Raw genomic sequence first — 24,705 nt, forward strand, 5'->3', positions numbered from 1 at the left:
AATCAACACCAAAATCTTCAAATCACTAACATCATCACCGAGCACTTCCTTAATAACCCTCTTCACGAAATCAGGTTCTGGATTATTCTTTACAGCCATCGTCATTGCCGTCGCCGCCTCATCAGACCCATCAACCTTCTCTGTGTCCTTCGCTTCTGCGGTGTTCAAAGTCGGAGACTTTTCGTCAATTGGGGTGATTTCCGGCGAGTTTTGAATGATGGGTTTGTGAGGGAGGGTTTCGTTGTGGGAGAAAGCGTTAGGGTTGAAAGTGTAGAAGATGAGGTCGCCGGCTACCGATTGAGTGAAGGGAATCGTTTGGGGAGGTGGCGTTGATTTCGTCCTTTCTGTTGAGGGAGAGACGAATAGAAGAGGAAGAAGATGACGGAATGGTTTGAGAAACTCGTGTACCACATTTAACATGAATCAGGAACTTCATGAATCAGGAATGGTTTGAGAAATTATTTGAGAAATTGTGAATTTGAGTTGTTGAAAGGAACATGAATCAGGAACTTCAATTTTTAGGGAAGATGAAGAAAATAAAAAAAAATAAAAAAAATTCTCAACAAATGACAAAATGACACGTGTACCACATTTAATTTTTTTTATTAAACATAACGGAAAACTAACGGAAGGGACCACTTTGGTAAACGGAGAGATACTTAAGGGACCAAATTGAGACAGTTTAAAGTTAAAGGACCAAAATGAAACGTAAAAATAAGTTAAGGGACCAAAGTCTGTATTTACCCTTTGATTTATAAATAATTTTGTAATATGCCTTAACAATATATTTCTATTTAAAGTAGCAAACCATAACAATGAACCAATATTTTATCGGTGGTGAGACCAAAAAAATGAATACAAGTCTAACCTATGAATTGGTCGATACGATTGGAAAAAATTAATTTCGTAGAGTCGATATGATTATGTATTTCGGTTATGGTGATCTTATTATTATGTGATCACTTGAATTGTTTCAATAATAATAATTTACGTGATTTTCCCCATAACTTTTAATTATGTATTTCTATTGTTTCATTGTATCTGTTATGTTTTTTTAACTGCAAATAAAGATTGTTACAATTTTTCTAACAAACCAATATTTTTCTTTAAAAAAAAAAACAGAGAAATATTTTGTTTACCTAGAATTAATGCAACAAACTTTATGCAAATTGTCAACACAAAAAATAGGGTACATGGTTCACACAAAAATTAGAGAGAACCTAAAAACTCCAATCGCGGATAATTTCTAAACATTAATTCCAACCTATCCCAATAAACCAAATAGAATGGCTTTCTCTATACCACTGGATGATTTTATTTAATAATCGTGGATAAGTTCTTAGAGGTTTTTGTATAAGGGGTTTGATTTATTTTCTTTGTTGTAGCTGCTGTTAGGCCTGTTAACAGTGGTTGCTGTGCATGTAGTTGACTACTCAAAATAAATAACACTATGAAAGAAAGCAATTGAAGAGTGAAACGCAGATTCATCGCTCAAACTCGAAATTACTATCAAACTATTGTTACGTAAACAATTTGAATCATAATCACTTATAAACCAGCAAAGTCAAATAATCCATAAAATTAATCGACTTTGATTAGTTGTAACATGAAAGAAAAAGAAAAAAACTTATAGGTTAATTCTAAATTCTGATGCAGAGGGATAAGAGAGGTTAAGAAAAACTAAACAATGCGGGAACGAACTATGAACTGTGAGAACCCTACTTATTAATATTTAATATAGTGCTAACAAATCTTTTTCTAAAATATTTTGAGTCTTAATATTTCTTATAATTCTCTTTCCTGAAGACCTAAACAGCTCAATTGCTTTCACCATTCTTCTTGATATTAATTGGAGAGGGTGAAAATAAGTGATGGAGCTACAAAGAGGGAGACCGATAACAAATGGGAAAGGGTGAAAATCAGTGACAGAGCTACAATGAGAGTGACAACCTGAAACCCAACATGTAGAAGGAGATTATGTGGTCGAACAGACACAATAATCACATGGGCTATTTAATGAATAATTTATGGCTTCTAGATGAAATGATATGGACGATCAGGATTTGGTGTCAATGGATAGGATACACCCACTAATTTTTATTAAGATGTGTTTTAGTAAAGATATAACTAAAAAGTTGTTAAATACACCTTAAAGTGAATGTTGCTAAAACACTCCTTCTAAAAAATAAGTGGGTGTATGTTAGCAACTTTTATAGGCATTTGCTAGAATACACCCACTTATTTTTTAGAATGTGTATTTTAGCAAGTTATAACTAAAAAGTAGTTAAAAACACCCTACGGTGTAGCTTGCTAAAACACTCCCACATAAAAACTAGTGGGTGTCTTTTAGCAATTCACACCTCAAGGTGTGATTTCCACTCTTTAGTTATAACTTTGCTAAAAGACACCTTCATAAAAGGTGTCTTCTAGCAAAACCCACACACACACACACACATATATACATACATACATACATACATATACATATATATATATATATATATATATATATATATATATATATATATATATAATGATATTAAATTAAGTGTCAACAAGTGCCCCGGGGCACTCTTTAAGCATCTTAAATTAAGTAATTATTATTTAAAAAAACTGAAACTTTTTCAATTTCCAATTTAGTCACAGGACACTAGTTAACATTTCCCTTAAATTAAATAGGGAAAAAGATACAAAAGTAAAATTAATTGGAACATGTTGTTGCTAAGAATTTTAGTGTATGGTATGAACTTGTTAGTGTTTTTTTTAAGGGGTGAATTTTATTGTATTGAGACCGAGTTATATAATCGAGTCATCTGGTTTAATCCGATTTAGTCACGCGGTTCGACCAATAACCTTGTGGTTCAACCAGTGACCCAGTACTCTGACCGTTTCGGTTTTTAAAATTATGGTTTAGTTAGAATAGAGTTGAATCGAGTGTGTTGTTGTTATTGGCTGTATTTTGCGTTAGAGTTTATTCACTTGTATTCACTGGATCAAGTTTTATGTCCCCCTAATTTTTATGTATTTTCTTTTCCTTTTTAAAATAATATATATGAGAACTTGACAAATGTAGGCTCAGAGTGGGGCGACAACTTTGTTGAGATGTCCTCTATTCCATACATATCATTTTGCTCTTAATTTAGCAAAAAAAAAAAAAGGTTAATTAAGTTTTTAGTCCCTATAAATATTCATAGTTTTGTTTTTAGTCCCTACAAAATAAAATCATACTTTTTAGTCCTTGTGACATTTTCCTTAAGCATTTTAGGGACCAAAAATGTTATGGAAATTTTTGACAGGGACTAAAAATGCTGATGGAAAAATTTTATAGGGACTAAAAATGTTGATGAAAAATTTTATAGGGACTAAAATGTGTGATTTTATTTTATAGGGACTAAAAACAAATTCTGAATATTTAAAGGGACCATTTACTTAATTAACCCAAAAACAATGATTCTTTGACTTGTGCCTTAAGTGCAAGACCCAAGTTAACATTTTCCTTAAATGCTACTACCTCCATTCCGAGTCAAAATCTTCTCCATTTTGTATCCTCTCCATTTCTCCATTTGGAGAGATATAGACTCAAATTTTTTTTTTGGAAAAATTAAAAAATAATTAATGATGGTGGGACTCATTTGATGACAGGATCCACCTTCTATTTTATGTGTCTATCTCGGGTTAAGATCCTCTCAATTTATAATTTTGTCCATTTGTTGCAATTTGGAGAGAGATAGACACAGCAAAAATAATGATGGTGGGATCCACTTAGTGATAGGACCCACGACTTATTTTTTTGTGTCCATCTCTCTCCAAATTGCAACAAATGGAGAAAGTTATAAATCGAGAGGATTTTTACCGGTCTATCTCTCTCCAAATTGTGTACTTCCATTTATATTATCAAATGGAGAGGATCCTAACCCCTCCATTCCTCATCATAAGACCCTTTTGAAAAAAAATTGTCCATTTTAATAAGGGTAATGTTTCACATCACGAGAAATCAATTCACAACAACATCACGAGCGTATGCTGAGATTTAATTGCTTGACTTAATATTCGTGAGTCATTTGGGATGAAATCTCTCGCTATAAATAACACTACCCTTTTATAAGATGTTATCGGAGTCGATTCGATGAAAATCAATAGAAAAATATCATATTCATCAAAACGATTCTAACATCTTATATGATGTTTTTTATCTTTGTATATTAGTAGAAAAATATGGTAAAAATATGTGAGGTCAATAATACACATTGTCAAATAGGTCATCTATTATCTATTAAAAATTGTACCAATACATTTTCCAAAAGATTGAATTCAATTTTTTTTAATAAATACTCCCTGCGTTTCAAAATGAGTGTCGCTTTAGCCAATTGCACACAGATTAAGGAATGCAATAAATTAGTCAAATTTCATAGCAATTTTTCCAAATTATCCTAAATCAACTATTGATTTGTTTTTCATTAAATAAAAAAATAATACTTTGGAAGTAGTGTAACATAATATTAATTGAAGGGTACAATTGACAAGAAAAAGTTATTATTGCATTGGAAACTGAAAATGACATTCATTTTGAAACAATTTTTTTTGGCTAAAACGACACTCATTTTAAAACGGATGGAGTCCTTGCTATTAATGATTCACGTGTGTATCTTGGATTTCGTGCTTTGTTCATTCGTGGTCTGCACTCTGCAGCATACTTCCAATAATGAAAAATTGAAGCAGTTCCAAAAACGGGGGTTGGAGTTTAGCTATTACTCCCTCCGTTTTCAAATGAGTGTCGTTTTAGCCAATTGCACATAGATTAAGGAATGGAATAAAGTAGTCAAATGTCATAGCAATTTTACCAAATTATCCTAATCAACTATTGGTTTGTTTTTCATTAAAGAAAAAAATAATAATTTGGAAGTAGTGTAACATAGTATTAATTGAAGGGTACAATTGAAAAGAAAAAGTTATTATTGCATGGGAAATGTAAAGTGACATTCATTTTAAAACAATTTTTTTTTGGCTAAAGCGACACTCATTTTAAAACGGAGGGAATATTAGTTTTCTGTCGACCTGTACCTTAAGATAGATGTTAAAGAATCTAAAAATAAAATGCTCCGTATCCTTTAAGTTTTGTGTATTTAATTTATTACAATTTTTTTGAGGGAAATTTATTTATTACAAATTTGAAAATTAAATTAAATTCACAATTTTCAATAAATTATTCTTTCAAAAAAATGTCAATAAATTATTATTCACTCCTTTTGAAAATAAGTGACTTTTGTTGACCGTTGTACACATGTCAATGCACATTGTTGATCTTTATTTAATTATATATTAGTAAAAATAATAAAAATTGAATATTTTGAAAATATTCAGTTAGATGAATTCAACATCTTACATGCTACAATTTTTCTTTATATATTAGTAAAAAAAATATATTCATAGTTTGTTATAAGAACTGTGCACATGGTCTAATAAATCACTTATTTTGAGACGGATGTAGGTTGCGTTTGACCTAACTTTTTTAAAGCATACAAGTTACTTTAAACTTACAGTTAAAAATAACAATTTAAAAGATTGTAACACCCATACTAGACGTATCTAGAAAGTCTAGCATGTGTATTAGTTTAGTACTGGATACATTAAAATTTACAACAATAAATCTTCGAATGAATAATTTATACAACATCATGCATTCGTACAATAATAATACAACTCATCTTTTCTTTAGTATAATAAAAACATCCTTGAATATCCATAACATCCGGCTGCGAGTACGAACGATCACTTGTTGAAACATCCATTCGGCTACTAGCTTGCCATCCAACCTGTTTATCTGAAACAAATAAGGACTGGGATGAGACATAATCTCTCAGTGAGTCCCCCTAAATCCTAGGCTATAGGTAACCTCAGGGGAAACCTACGGTCACCACGTGTCTACAATACAACCTGACGGTTGATTATACGTGTGTGGTCATGTTTTCCTAGACGGTAGTGCATGCTAGACCCGTCATGGGTTTATTTTACTTGTCATAGGTCTTGCTAAAATAATTCGTGTCATGGCGGTCGAGGGGAACCTAAAACCGCATTGCCAAGAATACGCTCTACGTATCGAGACCTAGGCATTACATAATCATGACACGATCCTAAACCGGACGATTTGGGGAAACCTAAGATCGTCATCGGTATTATATTCTTTCTTGTTTTATACTTAACTTGTACTTGTCTATTAGCATCTCGTGCTCTTGCTCTTAACATAATCGTACATGAAATTGTCATACCCCAATTTTTGACCTAAGATATCACTGACACGCGTCGTTTAACCCTGAGTAGTCTCCGACTTTTCAGTAAAAAATTCGGCAGAGAGGTATTTTAAAATACCTCATGTTTTGTCCGAGTCGGGCCCTCTGTTACCGTAAATCCGCAAGTGCACGGGTTTACCGTAGTAGTAATAAAGAGAGAGTATCGATCCACAGGGAGTTATTTAAATTCCAATCAAAAGTAGTAAAGGTTAGGGAGAAATCGATAATTAGGGTTTCAAGGTAATCTAAACGACGGTTGAGAACAATAGCTAAAGGCAACCTAGGGATTATTGGTTCATCCTATGGTTGACCTAACATCCTAATCCTAATCCTTGTTTATGTGAATCCTAGTTTCTAAGGACGAATCTCTCTAAAGCCTATCCCCTTCTTCGTTCGATATTCGGGGAGTGTGTCTCTCAAGGTGTTAGACCTATTCTCATGGCTAACTCCTATATTAAGATCCTTGATTGTACGAGATTCTATAAGTCCCAAGGTTCACTAGGCTATTCTCATGCTTCGCAATCCTTGTCTAAATTCACTTGTTCGGTTATTAAGACTTCTTCGTTCGATTCATCACCTTAATAACTAGGGTAACGAATTAACAAGTACTAACCCTCCGCGTTCGCATCCAAAGTTTGGTACTTGTTAATATCGTTGTGAAGAACGGTGAATTTAGATAAGAAAAGTAGGGTTACATAAACTAGGGTTTCGGATTAGGATTGTTGGATCAAGCCATAGGACTCTCCCAACAATCCCAAGGTCTAAGGGAATTACTCACTCATGGTTGGTGTTGCCATGAATGAATAAGAAGAAAACAATAAGAACAATTGAATAAAAACGAGAACTTTTATTGAGAAATAGTATTCTGTCACAATACAATATTCAGAATTCAAGATGATAAAACAAGGAGAACAAGCTCTCTATTTATAGCCTACTAATGACTTAAGCCCTAAGAAATAACTGAAGGAATATTCTCTGAAGATCCATGGGCTTTATCGTCAAAGCAGGCTGCGTAGAAAACCGCTGTTCGGAGCAAAAAACAGCTAAAAGGGATGCTGGCAATCGCGCACGGCCGTGCGCCTTGCAGGCGTGGGCCGTGCGCCCTTCACTGACTTGGGGGAGCGAATTCTGATTTCTTCAAGTGCATATTTCGGTCCCAAATCTTGGAAATCTCCTATTTTTGTGCTCCAAATCCCTTTTCTTTAGCTCCAAGCCTTGCAAATCATATATTTGATCCTGAAATATAATATTGGATTCTTTGAAGTAAAAAGCTCTTAAATATAAATAAAAACACATAGAATCTAATTAAATCTAAATAGAATTAAACTAAATAACTTAATTAAAATACGTAATAAATCTACTTATCAAACTCCCCCATACTTGAATCTTTGCTTGTCCTCAAGCAAAAGGCATAGACATAGCAGCATAGAAAACATTTAAGTATATGACAAAATTAAAACACATGTTCCCTCCAAGGCCTTGTCCTAAGCATACACTAATCACAACCTCAAGAGCCCCTTATGATTCCTATTCAACCCAACAAGAGAAACTAAGTGAGTGTGTGTGTGTAGTGCCCTTTGCTCCTGTATAAACAGGTATTATGAGGAAACAGGTTCTAACCCCAACAGTACATCGACCGAGAAAAACCTCATTTTCATTCCATATAAGCAAGGTGGGGATTAAGTTTAAGTTGGTTCAATTTTAAATTGTGGACCATATTTTTCTTTTCTTTTGGTCTCTTTTGGGGCTACAGATGCCCAGGGGATATCACCTTTTCATAGGAAGTCGGAGAGGGACTCACTCCTTCCTCCACTACTCCGGCAATCACCCTAAGTAGTGCTGTAGTTTGTAACTTCTTTCATAAAATTTTCTTTTTCTTTTCTTTCTATTTTTTTTCAGAAGTTTGTAGAAGCTATACAATCACTAAGGAGGTACCATCCTTCGCGTAGGAGTTGTTCGAGTACACAATCCTTCCCTCCATGCTCCGGCGGTGTTCTCAACTTAGTGAAAAAGTGAAAATCATGCTTCCCCCCATATTATTTCAACGTTAAATAAAGTTAATTAAATTTCCCCACACAAGCTTATACTACTTTTACTCCTAGAGACTTTAAAGGGTCCATGTACCATTAAACTTAGAACGTGGTCCTTAAAATACCTATTCATACACTTACTCAAAGGATGCACTGTGAATTTTCTCATTGGAGAAGTTTTGTTCACCTAGAATCAATGTGGGTCTATTGGAAAAACTTAAGGCAACAAGAAGCTATTTTCATGTACACAACAAGAACATTATCTAGCCTATATTGGAAGAGAACTTAACAAAAGATTATGTCATATTTAACAATTAAAACAAGAAAACTATCTAGCCGCTTACATGCCTTTCGCAATAAAACAAAACAAAAGATAAAAATTCAAGGGAGTTTGAAACACTACGACTCTTACTACCTAGACACTTTATTGGCTCCCCCCCATACTTGGGAGAAGCATTGTCCTCAATGCATAAAGAAAACAAGAAATTAAAAGGAAGAGAGGAAGAGAAGAGAAGAGAAAGGAAGAGGAAAGATCACATTTTTATTGGTTCCCCGGCGGAGGATATCGGGCGTTGAGATATTCTTGCATTGCTAGAAGAGCATTATGGGTCTCCTCACGCCTTTGGTTTATTCTTTGCACCTCCTCTTGCATACCGGAGAACTCTTCACCAAATTGTTGTTGATTGGTGTTGATCTTTTGGAGCTCACTTTGCATCCAATTCCATTGCTCTTCATCCATTTGTGTTCTGGCTTCATTAGGCAAGTCAGCACCTTCTTCACTTGCATCTTCATCATCTTCGGGTACCTGAGGATTAACAACATACAACAAATTTCCTGCCACCTTTATGTCGGTGCGGGCAGGGTTAGGCAATATAATCAATGTTTCTCCTCGGCTGCCTCGAAACTCAAAGGTCCCTATATCGGTTTCATTTCGGATAAAGTTCATTTGCACAAGATCGTGCTTGCTCAAAGTGTTGTCTCCCTCTATCCTATTGAGTCCTGCATGTCTTACCCCAAACTTATTTGCTATGCATGTTATAATACCACCGGCAACAATCACACTATCACTCTTGGTGATAGAGGATAAGTGATCAAGTAAGTAGTAGCATGTGTTCACGGGGTGATTATTAAGTGCAGCCCAAAGAATGAAGAGCTCGGGTGCTCTAACTCTATGTAAGTGCGTCCTACCGAAGATAGTGCATCCCATAATTCTTTGAAAGTAACGAAGGACAGGGTTTTGGATAGCACTAGCTTTGTTGGACCTAGCAACGTAGTTATTCAAGCCTGTGATTGTGGTCCAAAAGGCTTCAGGGTCATAGTTCACGGGTTTTGAGTATTGACTATTTGAATCATGGATGAGCCCCGCATCGGCGAAACCCATGGTTTGGCAAAAGTAATCAAAAGTCATGTCATAGTCAGTACCTAAAAACCGAAACGAGACCTTATGTTGGGGGTAGTCCGACTTTGTCTTATCTTTTATGAAGCAAAATGAACTTAAAAACTCATAGACAAGGTTTTCATACCCCGGGTAAGTTCTCATCAAGCCGGACCATCCTAGGTTTTCAATTAACGATTCTACTTGCTCTTTTATACCTAGGTCCAACATAGCAAAGAAACAAGGATAACGATTCGGAAATAAAGGTCGAGAGAGAAGTTTGTTATACCTTTTTCTTTGCTCGGAGTTCTTAAATTTGATGCCATGGAACCTTGGTGATGCTTCCTTCCCTTGCTTGCTTGAAGACATTTTTGACCGAGTTTTTGTGATGGGTATACGTTGGAAGTAAGGTTTTTGAGTGGTTGGTTGGATTTGGTTGGAAAATTTGTGGTTTTTGGTTTAGGTTAATGGGGTATACGAAAATTGGGGTTAATGGATTGGATGGATGGAAATTGATTTTGTTTGGGTGTTTGTTTTTGGAATTGATTTTGGATTGGTTTGGGTGAAAGTTTTGTGTGAATTGGTGGAGTTTTGATGGAGATGTGTGAGGTTTAAGGTTGAGGAAAAATGGAGGTTTAGAGAGAGAAGTTGGATGAGAGAGGTTTTTGTGTGGTTTGAATGGGAAGAAGATGAAAAATTGATGTTTATGGGAGGGGAAAGTCGCGCACGGCCGTGCGCCTTGGAGGCGTGGGCCGTGCGGACCTTGCTGTTTTGGCTGGGCAATTTTTTTCAAAAAAATCGCGCACGCCCACGCGCATTGAGGCGTGGGCAGTGCGCCTGTTTCTGGTCCTCTGGGTCAAATTTTTTTCAAGTTTTCTATATCATATCGGACATGTACCTACAAAACAAGTAAAAACAACACAAAACAAACGAAAACAAAGCGGTAAAAATAGGTGGGTTGCCTCCCACGAAGCGCTCTTTTCACGTCATTAGCTTGACGATAAGAGGGGACTCTCAGATAGGATCGAACACAACATTTTGTGTGGTTGATGCTAGGTAGCGTTCTCTCATCTCATACTCAGCCTTGATGGAGGAAGGAGAGATTTCCTTCAGGTGGTTTCCTGATTCAAACTCCATCCTCTCATTATTCATATGAAACACGATCCTACCATTCAACGCATCAATAAAAGCACCTGAGACCACAAGGAAAGGAAAACCAAAAAGGATTGGAAATTGGGGGTCTTCCTTCGCATTAACTACCATAAAATCAACCGGTATGATAGTGCCTCCAATTTTTACCGGAAGATTTGAAACATAGCCAGCTGGGTCAACGGTGGAATGGTCAAACAATACTAAGGTATGCTCCGCCGGTTCTAATTTTCCTACCCCAATTTTCTTAAAGAGAGATAGGGGCATTAGATTTACGCTAACCCCTAGATCACACCTAGCGTTTTTTTATACTTTCCTTCCCTATGGTGCAAGGGATGGAAAAACTACCGGGATAACGGTATTCTGGGGTTGATCTCTCTAGAAAAATGTCGCCACTCTCCTTAGGTGATGCCAGCGTCTCCTTATCCTCTTTGCGTCCTTTAGACAAAATATTTTTCAAAAAAATTTGCATAAAGAGGAATTCGGGACAAGGCCTCAACGAATGGGATTTTGGCACATATTTCTCTCATTATCTCAATGAACCTTTGGAGTTGTGCTTTCTTACTGTGCTTGGCTAGTCCTTGTGGGGAAGGGTTCATCTTTCTACTAAACTTTAGGGTCATAGGGTTTTTGCTTTCTACCCTAAAGAAAGCACAAGCCTAACAGCATTCACGTGGCTCTTTTGATTAGTCTCAAGTTGGCCTGGGAGGGCTCTAGAGACTTGAGAGGATGAAGAGACTTGTTGGTTCAATTGGGAGATCTGAGTCTCCAACATTTTGCTGTGTGTGGCAATAGAATCTACCCTATAGGAGAGTGTGGAGAGGGATTCCTTCAGAAGTTCGGTTTGTTGCTTGAACTCTTGGTTTAGTTTTTCTTGTCCTAGGACAAAATTTTCTATCATGAGTTCCAACTTAGATTTCTGGGGTGCCCTTTGGTTGGTACCGTAGCTAGGCGGTGTTGCTTGTTGCCCAAAAGAGTTTCTGTTGTAAAAGTTTTGCCCTTGCCTAATACCTTGGTATTGGGCGTAGTTCATTTGCTCTTGGGTGAAAGCAACACCTCCCAGCTGGCACTCATTGCCACTATGACCAACGATTCCACATAACTCACAAGAAGGAGAAGGAGAAACAGCATTAACATTCATTTTATCAAGTTGAAGGGTTAGTGACTCTACCTTAGCAGCCAAATCATCATAAGAAGAGACTTCATGCACACCTGTTTCCTTCTTTGATGATGCTCCAGCAGTGTTGACCCTTTCGTTTGTCCACTGGTAATGATTTTGGGCCATATCCTCTATCAGCGCATAGGCGTCGGCATAATTTTTATTCATGATTGCTCCACCTGCAGCTGCATCAACGGTTAGTTTGGTATTATACAAAAGACCGTTGTAAAAGGTGTGGATTATGAGCCACTGTTCTAGACCATGGTGAGGACAAACTCTCAACATCTCCTTATAGCGTTCCCAAGCTTCATATAAAGACTCTCCATCCCTTTGGTTAAACCTAGTTATTTGGTCCCTCATTCTCGCGGTTTTGGAGGGTGGAAAGAATCTAGCAAGGAAGGCTTGTCGCATTTTGTCCCATGAGGATATGGAACCCCTTTCTAGGGAGTGGAACCAAGCACTCGCTCTATCTCGAAGGGAGAAAGGGAAAAGGTGTAGCCTGACGGCTTCTTGGTTGGCTTTAATGGTTCCACTAAGCCTAAGGAAAGTAGAGATGTGTAGATTGGGATCCTCAGCGGGGGATCCCGAGGATTGGTTTTGCTGCACAAGGTTTAAAAGTGCAGGCTTGATCTCAAAGTTGTTCCCTTCGACGGGTGGATAAACTATGATAGCCGTCGGCTCTTCCGTTGAAGGAGTAACGTACTCCTTGAGGGTATGATTGTCTGCCATGGCTGCAAGCTATCAGAAAGTCAAAAAGAACAAGAAGAAATCGATTAGAGGAAATAAAGACAAGAGGAAAGTAAATACAGAAAGAAAACCTAACCGTCACCAAAGTTGATCGGAATTTGGTCAACTCCCCGGCAACGGCGCCAAAAACTTGTTACCATAAATCCGCAAGTGCACGGGTTTACCGTAGTAGTAATAAAGAGAGAGTATCGATCCACAGGGAGTTATTTAAATTCCAATCAAAAGTAGTAAAGGTTAGGGAGAAATCGATAATTAGGGTTTCAAGGTAATCTAAACGACGGTTGAGAACAATAGCTAAAGGCAACCTAGGGATTATTGGTTCATCCTATGGTTGACCTAACATCCTAATCCTAATCCTTGTTTATGTGAATCCTAGTTTCTAAGGACGAATCTCTCTAAAGCCTATCCCCTTCTTCGTTCGATATCCGGGGAGTGTGTCTCTCAAGGTGTTAGACCTATTCTCATGGCTAACTCCTATATTAAGATCCTTGATTGTACGAGATTCTATAAGTCCCAAGGTTCACTAGGCTATTCTCATGCTTCGCAATCCTTGTCTAAATTCACTTGTTCGGTTATTAAGACTTCTTCGTTCGATTCATCACCTTAATAACTAGGGTAACGAATTAACAAGTACTAACCCTCCGCGTTCGCATCCAAAGTTTGGTACTTGTTAATATCGTTGTGAAGAACGGTGAATTTAGATAAGAAAAGTAGGGTTACATAAACTAGGGTTTCGGATTAGGATTGTTGGATCAAGCCATAGGACTCTCCCAACAATCCCAAGGTCTAAGGGAATTACTCACTCATGGTTGGTGTTGCCATGAATGAATAAGAAGAAAACAATAAGAACAATTGAATAAAAACGAGAACTTTTATTGAGAAATAGTATTCTGTCACAATACAATATTCAGAATTCAAGATGATAAAACAAGGAGAACAAGCTCTCTATTTATAGCCTACTAATGACTTAAGCCCTAAGAAATAACTGAAGGAATATTCTCTGAAGATCCATGGGCTTTATCGTCAAAGCAGGCTGCGTAGAAAACCGCTGTTCGGAGCAAAAAGCAGCTAAAAGGGATGCTGGCAATCGCGCACGGCCGTGCGCCTTGCAGGCGTGGGCCGTGCGCCCTTCACTGACTTGGGGGAGCGAATTCTGATTTCTTCAAGTGCATATTTCGGTCCCAAATCTTGGAAATCTCCTATTTTTGTGCTCCAAATCCCTTTTCTTTAGCTCCAAGCCTTGCAAATCATATATTTGATCCTGAAATATAATATTGGATTCTTTGAAGTAAAAAGCTCTTAAATATAAATAAAAACACATAGAATCTAATTAAATCTAAATAGAATTAAACTAAATAACTTAATTAAAATACGTAATAAATCTACTTATCACCCTCTTCTCTCAATTTTCTTTTTTAACTTAATTTTAGTTTCCATCTTTTATTTAATTTCTTTTTAATTAATCAAACTCTAATTTTCTTTTTTTAGTTTTTTTTCTTAAGTCATTTTTTTCTTTTACTTTTATTTTCTTTGCGTCACTTTAAGTGTCAAAATAAGTCCAAATTTTTATTTTCTTTTTTCATTTGTTTATTAATTTGAGGATAAAATCCAAAAAACAATGTTCATCTCTTTGTATTTAATTTTTACCTTTCATTTTATTTATTTATTTTCATTATTAAGTGTTTAAGTCAAAAAAATAGTCCAGGTTCAATCCAAACACGGTCTGTCACGTCCAAATCCAGTTCACGCCTCAATCCAAATCCAGAATGGTTACGCGCTTTCACTTTTCTCCTCCTCAAGCTACTGATTTTCTGCTCCATCTTAACAAACCCTAACCTCAAATCCTTTACTATAAATTGAACCTACAGCACACAAGTTCAGGGGGGGCCAAATTCATCAGAAACGCACAATTTCACAAACAGAATTAATCAAACTCAATTTCAACATCAGTGCCGATCCAAACACAAGAACACATACGAACCACAACCTCCTCTGGAACCCACGCACAAGTCATCACCCAAACCTCACACATCAAAACCTATTTGTACAACCATCGCAGCATCATCAATTCGTATCTCTCAACCGACACCAATCCAAAACAGACAGCAATCAAACCGAACTGTCCCTAGCAACACAAAACTAACAGCATCATATAACAAGACTGTCATCACCGCGCAACACAAGAACACGCAGTCAACAACAACCCGCATAGCAAGTCACGAATCCAAAGGCAGATCCAAACTGTTTCCATCATACGCCACAAACGCGAACCGCACTGGTGCTCCCAACAACTTTGCATCGAACAAAACATCAAAGAGGTAGTATTTTCTTAACTCTTTAGATCTAGGGATTTACAATTGCCGGTTAGAAGTCTTAAGGTTGGAATAAGATAGAGGGGAACAAAAGGTTTAAAAAAGCGATTTTTTTTTTGGAAAAAGGGACGTTTTTACGTCCGACACGGTGGCGCCGCCACCCTGGCCGGCCAACCACCGCGCTGGAAGTTGAGCGGCTGTCGAAGAAGAAGGCAGAGTAAATTAAGAGAGAAGAGAGAGACTAGGACGAAGAGAGAGAAGGAGGGTTTGTAAATGAAAGAAAAACCGGCCTGACCCCTATTTATACACTCCATGAACCGGTTCGGTTCTGCTAAGCCGAACCAGGCTTGAACCGAGCCGGTTTAAGCCCAACTCCCCATTCCCATTATCTTTAAGCCCAACACTTTCTGAGGCCCAGTTTGCTTATTCTCCAATCCCTGCACCCTCTTTATCTACTGTTAATACCCCCCTGCATTCATATTTTCACTATATCTTGTTTAAATTTTTCTCATGCATTTTTACCTCTTATTGCATTTCAAATTTGCTGCATTTTAGGTATCTTATTTTTATTTGTTACTTTTCATTTTTATTGTTAGCGTCATAAATTATCGTTGTTTATTTTCGAGTAATTAGAATGTATAAATTAGGCTTAAATGTAATTCATTCATGCATTTTCTAGTTTAGTTTGATCATTTCGCATTTTTAATTTATTATATCATTTATTTTACAGCAAGGGTATTAGAATGTAAATTTAGGCGTTAATGTAAATTTATCATGCATGTTTATTTTCCGCAGACCATAGAATGTATAATAGGCTTAATGTAATAGTTCTAGGTATGCGTGCGTGCGTGTGTGCCCTTTATTTTCTCTCTAGTTTAGGTTAAAGGATTTTGTGGTGATCCAACATCACCACAAAATACCTACGCTTTTATCTTTTCACGCTCCGTTAGTGTTAATTTTAGTTTAGTTATTATTCAAAAAACACAAAAACATGCAAATAGTACAAAAATCACAAAAATATTTTTTAAATAAACCTTGATCCTAAATCAAGTGACCGTCTTTTTATTTTCCTTTCTTAATCAAATATCAATCAATTTAATTTATTTTGAGTCCATTTTCTTTAATATTAAAAAACACAAACAAATACTCTTTGTCGCGTTGGCTTTCCTTCATTTTAAAACCTTTTCAAAAACATTAAAAAACACTCAACCAATCAAACGTCAATTTCTACCACGAACTACGTGATTTTGATCCCTCACGGGTACGTAGGCAAAGGACTTGTACTTCCAAATCAATAAAATGTAGATAATTAGGTCTTCCTTTTTTTAAAATCATTTAAAATTCTTTTTTTCAAAATAAGCAAATTATAACACATTATTTAAATAAAACAAAGAGGTTCCCGTAGAGTACTACAAACATAAAGGGTGTTAATACCTTCCCTTTATGTAACTAACCCCGAACCCAAAATCTTTTCAATATGGGGTAGTTTGAATTTCTTCCCTTTTTCTTAAAAATAAAAATGTTCGGTCGTGAAATAAATTAGTGAGTCAATAGCTAATCAAATAGCCTTGATCTCCAAAAAATGACGTGACAGAAATCATTCATGATCATAATCATAGTCGTGCATGGAATCATATTTATAACATACATGGTCGTGCATAAGTTCATTCATTATGTTAGCATTGAACAAACAGTCATTATCTTAATTCATTTTACGGAGAGCCCCGGGTGGAGTAACCCTGAGAACAATCCCATACATGATCGATGAAACCTAGCAAGGGTACATCGGACTCCCTCGGTGTCGTGCGGGTCCCTTACAGCTTGAATCGTTCCCCTTGGATCGAGAACCTCTCGTATCCCCCTGACGTGGAGAACAAGAGACACGAACACCTACATCTTGATTACTCAGTGACATGCGGGTCCCTTGTGGCTTGAATCGTTCCCATCATGAGAACCCCTTGTATCCCCCTGGCGTGGATAACAAGAGACATGCCACCTACATTAATAATAGTCATGGTCTTGTCGTTCATAAAAGTTAAACCTATTCTTGATTACTTGTTTACCTCGGAACCTTGATCGATCCGATTAGCGGTAAACTCATACTTGTTCATTCTTGTACATTCTTAATCTTAGCGGAGAGAATAACTAATCAATCCATGGCTTAACATACTTGCTATAACATACTTGATCATATGCGAAGAGAATATACTTCGCGTCTTATCCTACATAGGATTCTTGCTTAACTTTCTAGTTCTCGACAAGCTATGTTGAGGTTCTATATTCTTTCCCATGCTTAATGAATAACTTGCTACCCGTTTCATGACATGATTCTCTCATTTACCATGCCTTACTAATATGCTTAATACTTGCTTCATTATCAAAAGAGTCTTGTTTTCAAAGAGTATCATTTAGGACCTTGGTTTGAGGGGTTTACTTTTATAAAAGATTGCACAAGAAAATCCGGTATGAAAAACACCGAATCTGCTTGAAACGAGCAAGCAGTGCCATAACACACCACTTGCTCGCCTAGGCGAGTAAATTCATGTGGGAGGCGAGCAGCTGCTCGCCATGGCGAGTTGGGGGCGAGCAGGAGCCCCTATTCTGCCTTCTAGCTCGCCTAGCGAGCTATTTACTCGCTGTGGCGAGTTATGACAGTCCAACACTTGTAAAAATGGTGTTTTTGGCTCAAAAACCTCAAAACCAAGTGTCCCTAAGCATATTTGAACATATTTGATCATAGAATACTTGTAAAACACTCATATGGCAAGTATTAACATGATTAGTAAGCATGGCAAGAAAAGGGGCAACTAAACTCATACATAAAACCCTAAAATCATCATAGTTTTCATACTTTCCACATAAGACATAAACACGATCCCAAAGGGGTAGGAAAACTATCTATGGAACTCACCTAAACAAGATTTGCACTTGATCCCCAAGCTTCCAAGCATCAACACTACTTCACATCATAAAACCCTAGCTTGCTTCCAAAGCTCCAAGAATCACAATCCATACTCATAACACTTCTTTGACCAAGGGAAAACCATAACATATGCAAGCTCTAGCTTCCTTTTTACCAAACAACAAACCCTAACCTTTGAATCTCTTCTAAAGACGAGAAGAATTGGAAATAGACTTACCCCAAGCTACCAATCTCTTGTAGGATGATAGAGGAACCAAACTTGATCACGATTCTTTGATGAAGAAGACTTGATGAATTGGTGGAGTAAGGAGAGAAAGAGAGGGCCGATGGTTAGAGATAAGGGAGAGCACATCTCTTTTCTCTAACCTAGAGAGAGAAAGAAGATAAGAAAGTGAGATATTTTGGTCCATACCCAAATAAATATCCTTGGCACGTGCAATTACCAATTTGCCCTTGCCTTAAACGTGTCAAATCCGACTCTGATACTTAACCCGCATTAAGTTGTTATCACATAATAAATATTCCGTCAAAATTTCTTTCCGTAATTTAAATCCTCTGGCACGATCGAGTGGTAATATTCCTATACTGACAGGCGGGATATTACATTATACCCCCCTTAAAGAAATTTCGTCCTCGAAATTTAGAGATCATCCACCAATCACCGCGACTAAAATCCGTCTCCTTTGGTTCCATTCCTAAAATCTGATCATTCCCCACTCCAAGGAGTTCTAACATACTTTCCTCCTCAAAACATGTATCTCATCCTCATTCTTTATCCGCATAAACGGATATAGTTTCTTAAATCTTAAAATCCTTTTCGGAATTGAACGTTCTACTAAACCATCATGGTTGAAACTTGCACTTACTACATGTGTACCGATTATCTTGGAACCACACTTTATCTACTTAGCATAGCCATGTATCTAAGTAACCTTTCATTCTCTAAAACACTCAGGATTTGCCTTTAGACTGGGGTCCTACCGGAAACCAGGTTTGCCCTGCAGTGCTCACTTGCATTTAAAACATCTTATCATGTAATCACATAGTTCATACATCATCTTACTGTACTTTGAGACACATGCCTCTTACTTAAGTTACTCATCTAGACGATTCCACGAATTTCTTATCTCTTTTCAGAGCTTTAGGAAATCTTCTGATCTCATTGCGATCTCATTGCACCAGAATTAATGGGTAACTCATATAGCTTGACATGGAGAAGTGAAATCAAAATTCTGATTCATCTGACAATCTATTAACCAGTGTCATGGTTCACATGCTCTTGAAATTTTCTACTAAGTCCATTTGCACTTGCATTAAACACTCTTAATACATATCTGTGCATCCCATATGATATTAGTATCACACGAACATTGTTGTTTCCATAACGTTTGCATACTTTCAAGTGTCGCTTCTTGATAAATGATAACGATACGTGTTCCAACACCTTGCTTTAAGAAATTTTTCTAAACTTTGGTACACGGGTTCTTGGAACGAATAGATATATAACTTAAAAAGAATTATCATTTCAAAGCTGAATCTGTAATGGTACTACAGAACCACAGGACGAGTCTCTATATTTTTAAAAAGATTTTACGACTCGCCTCAAACTCGTTTATAACAAGTTGGTCCTGAAATTTGTACGTCTTAAGTGAGTTTACTCGACTACGACGTACCTCATCACTTTTGATAATGTAAAATTCCATGTTTTTAAAATAAGCATCATTCCCAAGTTCCTTATTAACTATCTCAACTGTAAAGGTTATAAAATCATGATTCATCATATCTTAATAAGTATCGTTTCACTCAACAAATATTGCATACGAGAGTATGAACCTCGGTGCACAAAACTCAAGAATTGCATCTCCTTTCATGATAACTTGCTTAACTTCAAGGGCGGGTTCTTCCCTTCTTAACTGATATACATACTTCAGACACACATTAATATATAACATAATCCATAGAAGATCCTTAACCCACTTGACGTTAACTTGTTCCTCTTATTCAGGAACACTAAACTTGAATCTTCAAAATATCTTACCCGGACATTGCTCGAGGGTTACTACCTTTTCCAAATACCGGTCATCGTACTTGTTGCTTTAATCAATACTTTGAGTCACACGAGGGAACCTTCTGATTCTTACATGTATTCATTATCACCAATTTAAGTACCTCATTACTTCATATGTAGCGACTCTAGTCTTCCTTGTCTTACTTAAATGAAGAGACATCCTTTATACTTTTACCTTAATCATCACTGACTGTATGAGCACCAATACTTACTTATTCTGTCGAGAACTCTGTCGCGTCATTTTTCGAAGATCAAGGCAATTTGATGAGCTTTTGACTCACTTGATTATTTCACGACCGAACATTCTTATTTTTATTAAGAAAAGGGGAAGAAAGTTCCAACTACCCCATATTTTGAAAAGATTTAGGGTTCGGGGGTTAGTTACATAAAGCGAAGGTATTAGCACCCTTTATGTTCGTAGTACTCTACGGGAACATGTTGGTCTTATTTAAATAATGTGCTATAACTTACTTGTTTTTTTGAAAAAAGAATTTGAAATGATAAAAGAAAGGAGCCCTAGTTTATCTACATTTTATTGATTTGGAAAGACAAATGTCCTTTGCCTACGTACCCGTGAGGGATCAAAATCACGTAGTTCGTGGTAAAAATTTACGTTTGATTGGTTGAGTGTTTTTTATTAGTTTGAAAAAGGTTTTAAAATGAAAAGCCAAGTGGCAAAATGAATTTGTTTGTATTTTTTATATTAAAGAAAAAAAAAGACTCAAAGTAGAATTTAAATTGATTAATGTTTGATTAAGAAAATAAAATGGAAAAAAAGACGATCACTTAATTTAGGATCAAGGTTTATTTAGAAAATATTTTTGTGTTTTTGAACTATTTGCATGTTTTTGTTGTTTTTGAATGATAATGATTAAACTAAAATTAAAACTAATGGAGCGAGAAAATAAAGATTAGGTATTTTGTGGTGACGTTGGATCACCACAAAAACCTTTACCCTAAGCTAGAAATAAAATAAAAGGCATACACACACATGCACCCATGCACCTAAACTATTACATTAAGCTTATGATACATGCTATAGTCTGCGGAAAAATAAATATGCATGACAATAAACCTTAACTAAAGATGTATTTACATTAAACCTAATATACATTCTAAAGTCCGACAAAAATACATAAGTTAATATGCAAAATGATGAAACTAAACTAAAATGCATGAATGATTTACATCAAAGCCTAATATACAAACTAAATTCATTTGCAAAAATAAATAAAAGACGAAAAGTAAAAAAACAAAATAATGCAATAAACCTAAACTAATAAAATGTGTATGAAATAAATAAAATGCAAGGTAAATTAAATATGCGTGCAAGAGTAAGTAAAATGAACTAAATGCAGGAAAGGGGGCGCATGAATTAAAAAAGGGGGTGCAGAAAATAAAATGAAGGAATTGGGCTTAAAAGGGACAACAGATACGTGTTGGGCTCAGGCTAAAACGAACCGGGTCGGTTCTGGTTCTGTTAAAGGAACGGGTCTGGGCCATGGGTTTAAGAGGTTTGATACGGGTCGTCTGATCGATCAGACAGCCTGGATTTGATCATAAGCGAGGCTTTGATGGCCACTGGATCAAACAAAAGATCAAGGAGGCGAGGGTGCATGTTGATGCGGTGCACCCACGCGCACAGGAACCAAAGGGGGGTATAAATTGGCTGTAGGTTTAGAAAAGCCTCATTTCTTATTTGTTTTCTCTCTCTAGCTTCCTAATCTCTATCGTTCTCTCTCTATCTGCTATATATTTCATCTTCTCCGATGGAGAAGTGGCCGGTCGGAGCAAACTCTGGTGCGGTGGCTGGCGAGCTATCGCGGCAGCGGCGCCGCACCAAAGCAAAAAAGCTCCCTTTTTTTAAAATTTTCCTTGCTGTTTTAAACCGGTTCACTTCCCTCACTTCTTTTTCACCTAAACTTTTCAAAATGAATTCAATGAACCCTAGATCCAGAGAAACAGAATAGTGAAGAATACTACCTTTTCTTTTTGAAATGGAACCGGCTTGAGTGCGTGAATCCCGATTCGGTTTGCTTGTGACCGCTTGCTTCGATGAGACCTCGTGTTGTGTGGCCGTTGTGTCTCTAGCCGGATCGGTTGTGTGGCTCCGAGCTAATGTTGTTTCTGGATTCGGATATTGAGAGGATGATTCGGATAAGCTTGTGTTCTTTTTCGTTGGTTGATTTTTATGAATCGAAAATTGGTTTCTTCACTGATGTTTCTTGTAGGTTTTGGGTCGTGAGTGTGTATTGGTCCTATGTGTGTTTGTGTTAAACTGTTGTATGGTTGTGTTGTTGTCTGAGTCGACGGTTGTGGACGAATTGATTTTGGTTTTGCTGGATTCGTGACTGGCTTGTGTTGTATGGGTCGATGTGGTTTATGCGTGTAAAAGTTGGTTTCTGATGTCTAAGGTCTTGATGAATTGGCTGTGAAATTGTTGTGAAAGTTGTATCCGGAATTCGTATTGTTATTTCGCAGGTTTTTTTGTTGAATTTTCGGCCTCCCTTTACTTGTGATTCTGCGGGTGTTATATATAGTGCTCGAATTAGGGTTCGAAAAGAACCTGAATCCCCCTGACTTGTGGAGAAGGAAAATGCATCTCTTGCTGAATTTTGGAACTGAAACGCGTGGTGAAGTGGATTTGAATGGCGTGATACTTGACAACAGTTGTTATGAACTTGGACTCTTTTTGGATTTTTAACAAATAGTAATAATAAAAATGAAAAATAAATAATAAAAAATGAAATATGCAGACTTGACCTTTGGACTTACCTAAAAAAGTAATTAATAAAATAAAATAAAAAAGACATAATGACTAATAATAAAAAGAACTAAAATTTAAAATTAGTTAATTAATTAAAAAAAAGATGGAAATAAAGGTTAAAAAATAAAAATAGAGAGAAGAGGGCCCGACTTGGAACCAAATATGAGGTATTTTAAAATACCATTCTGCCGAAATTTTCACTGAAAAGTCAGATAGATTAAGGTCACGTGACGCGTGTCAATGGGACCTTAGGTCAAAAATTGGGGTATGACAGATGCCCGTATTTAAGTTTCTTCGTCTGGAGATTTGAAGATGGAATCTTTGATTCGATCGGACCGAAGAGACTTAAATACAAAGTACACCAATTTTGGACCTAAGATGCTATGAATGCTCGTGAAATGCTTATGAATGTAGGACGACAAATATGACTTGACTGAGATGAGAAACAACGACGAGATACCCAAATTCGTTGAAGAAAAAGGGATCCGACTCCGCTAGGGGGAATGTAGTTTCACGGGGGAAAATGATTGTCCAGTATCGTGTTGATAACTGATATGAAGATAAATGAAAGGAAACAAAATCTTGAACATACGCTGGGAATTTTGAAATGTATTTGTAAACTGATGGTTTGTAGAAACTGACATTTGAAGTTAAATTTTATTGGTGACACCTCTTGAACAGATATACTGGGGATGACACTTTTGAAAGGGTTCAAGTTGTCCTTTTGTCGGAAACTAGCCACTTGAAATTGATTGAAGGTAGACTCAAGTTGTCCTTTTGTCGGAACTAGCCACTTGAAGTTGATTGATTTGACTCAAGTTGTCCTTTTGTCGGAACTAGCCACTTGAAACTGATTGATTTGACTCAAGTTGTCCTTTTGTCGGAACTAGCCACTTGAAATCGATTGAAGGTAGACTCAAGTTGTCCTTTTGTCGAAACTAGCCACTTGAAATTGATTAGTGATGTCTCTGGAACATATAAACTGGGGACGACACCATTGAAATTGATTTGATTAGTGACATCTCTGGAACAGATAAACTGGGGATGACACTTTCGAGAAGATAAAATGTGATTTCAACCTGTTCATTGGTTCGAACTGACCGTCTGAAACATGATGAAAGGTAATCGCAAGCGGTCCGTTGTTTTGGACTGGCGGCTTGAAACAAGATAAAAAGTAAAGTCAAGTGGTCCTTTGTTAGGACTGGCAGCTTGAAACAAGATAAACTCAAGCGGTCCGTTGTTTAGGACTGGCAGCTTGAGACAAGAGAAAGTAGCAAACTCAAGCGGTCCGTTGTTTAGGACTGGCAGCTTGAAACAAGATGAACATTCGCGAGAATCCACTCGGCTTTTGCGAGAATCCACTCGGCTTTTGATAAGGTTTGCGAGAATCCACTCGGCTTTTGCGAGAATCCACTCGGCTTGGTGAACATATGCGAGAATCCACTCAGCTTTTGCGAGAACCCACTCGGCTTTTGCGAGAATCCACTCGGCTTTTGCGAGAATCCACTCGGCTTTTGATAAAAGTTTGTCGGGAACCACCGGGCTTGGTAAGAGTTCGCCGGAATCACCGGGATTATAACGAGTGACATCTCTGGACCATACACACTGGGGATGACACTTTTGAAATTGAAATTGATCCGCGACTTCTCTAGAACAGATAAACTGGAGACGACACCATTGAAATTGAAATTGAAATGGAAATTGATTAGTGACATCACTGGAACAGCTAACACTGGGGATGACACTTTTTATAAGACAAGAATTTTTCGCAAGCTATTCGCTTGACACACAGGTAACAAAAGAGGCTTGCAAGCTATTCGCTTGACACAAAGGTAACAAAAGATATTTGCAAGCTATTCGCTTGACACTCACGATGACAAAAGAGGGT

General features: G+C 36.9%; 1 protein-coding gene and 1 non-coding gene across 2 annotated transcripts; one reads left to right on the forward strand and one right to left on the reverse strand.

Annotated features, from left to right (window-relative positions):
• Nucleotides 1-10,706: 10,706 nt before the first annotated feature.
• Nucleotides 10,707-11,108, reverse strand: LOC146929089 (uncharacterized). Its single transcript, XM_085707212.1, has one exon. The coding sequence runs from the start codon at nucleotides 11,106-11,108 to the stop codon at nucleotides 10,707-10,709; it is 402 nt and encodes a 133-aa protein (XP_085563338.1).
• A 1,148-nt stretch (nucleotides 11,109-12,256) lies between these two features.
• On the forward strand, nucleotides 12,257-12,363 carry LOC146929090 (small nucleolar RNA R71). Its single transcript, XR_015009160.1, has one exon. It is a non-coding gene; the product is annotated as a small nucleolar RNA R71 (small nucleolar RNA).
• Nucleotides 12,364-24,705: the final 12,342 nt, after the last annotated feature.

The sequence above is a fragment of the Medicago sativa genome, chromosome 4 (assembly GCF_051527215.1).
Source record: "Medicago sativa cultivar Bolivia chromosome 4, Bolivia_mono, whole genome shotgun sequence".
NCBI classification, from domain to species: Eukaryota; Viridiplantae; Streptophyta; class Magnoliopsida; order Fabales; family Fabaceae; genus Medicago; species Medicago sativa.

Excerpts from the sequence above, each read along its gene's own strand:
- LOC146929089 (XM_085707212.1), bottom strand. The coding sequence starts at position 11,108 with ATGCCCCTATCTCTCTTTAAGAAAATTGGGGTAGGAAAATTAGAACCG.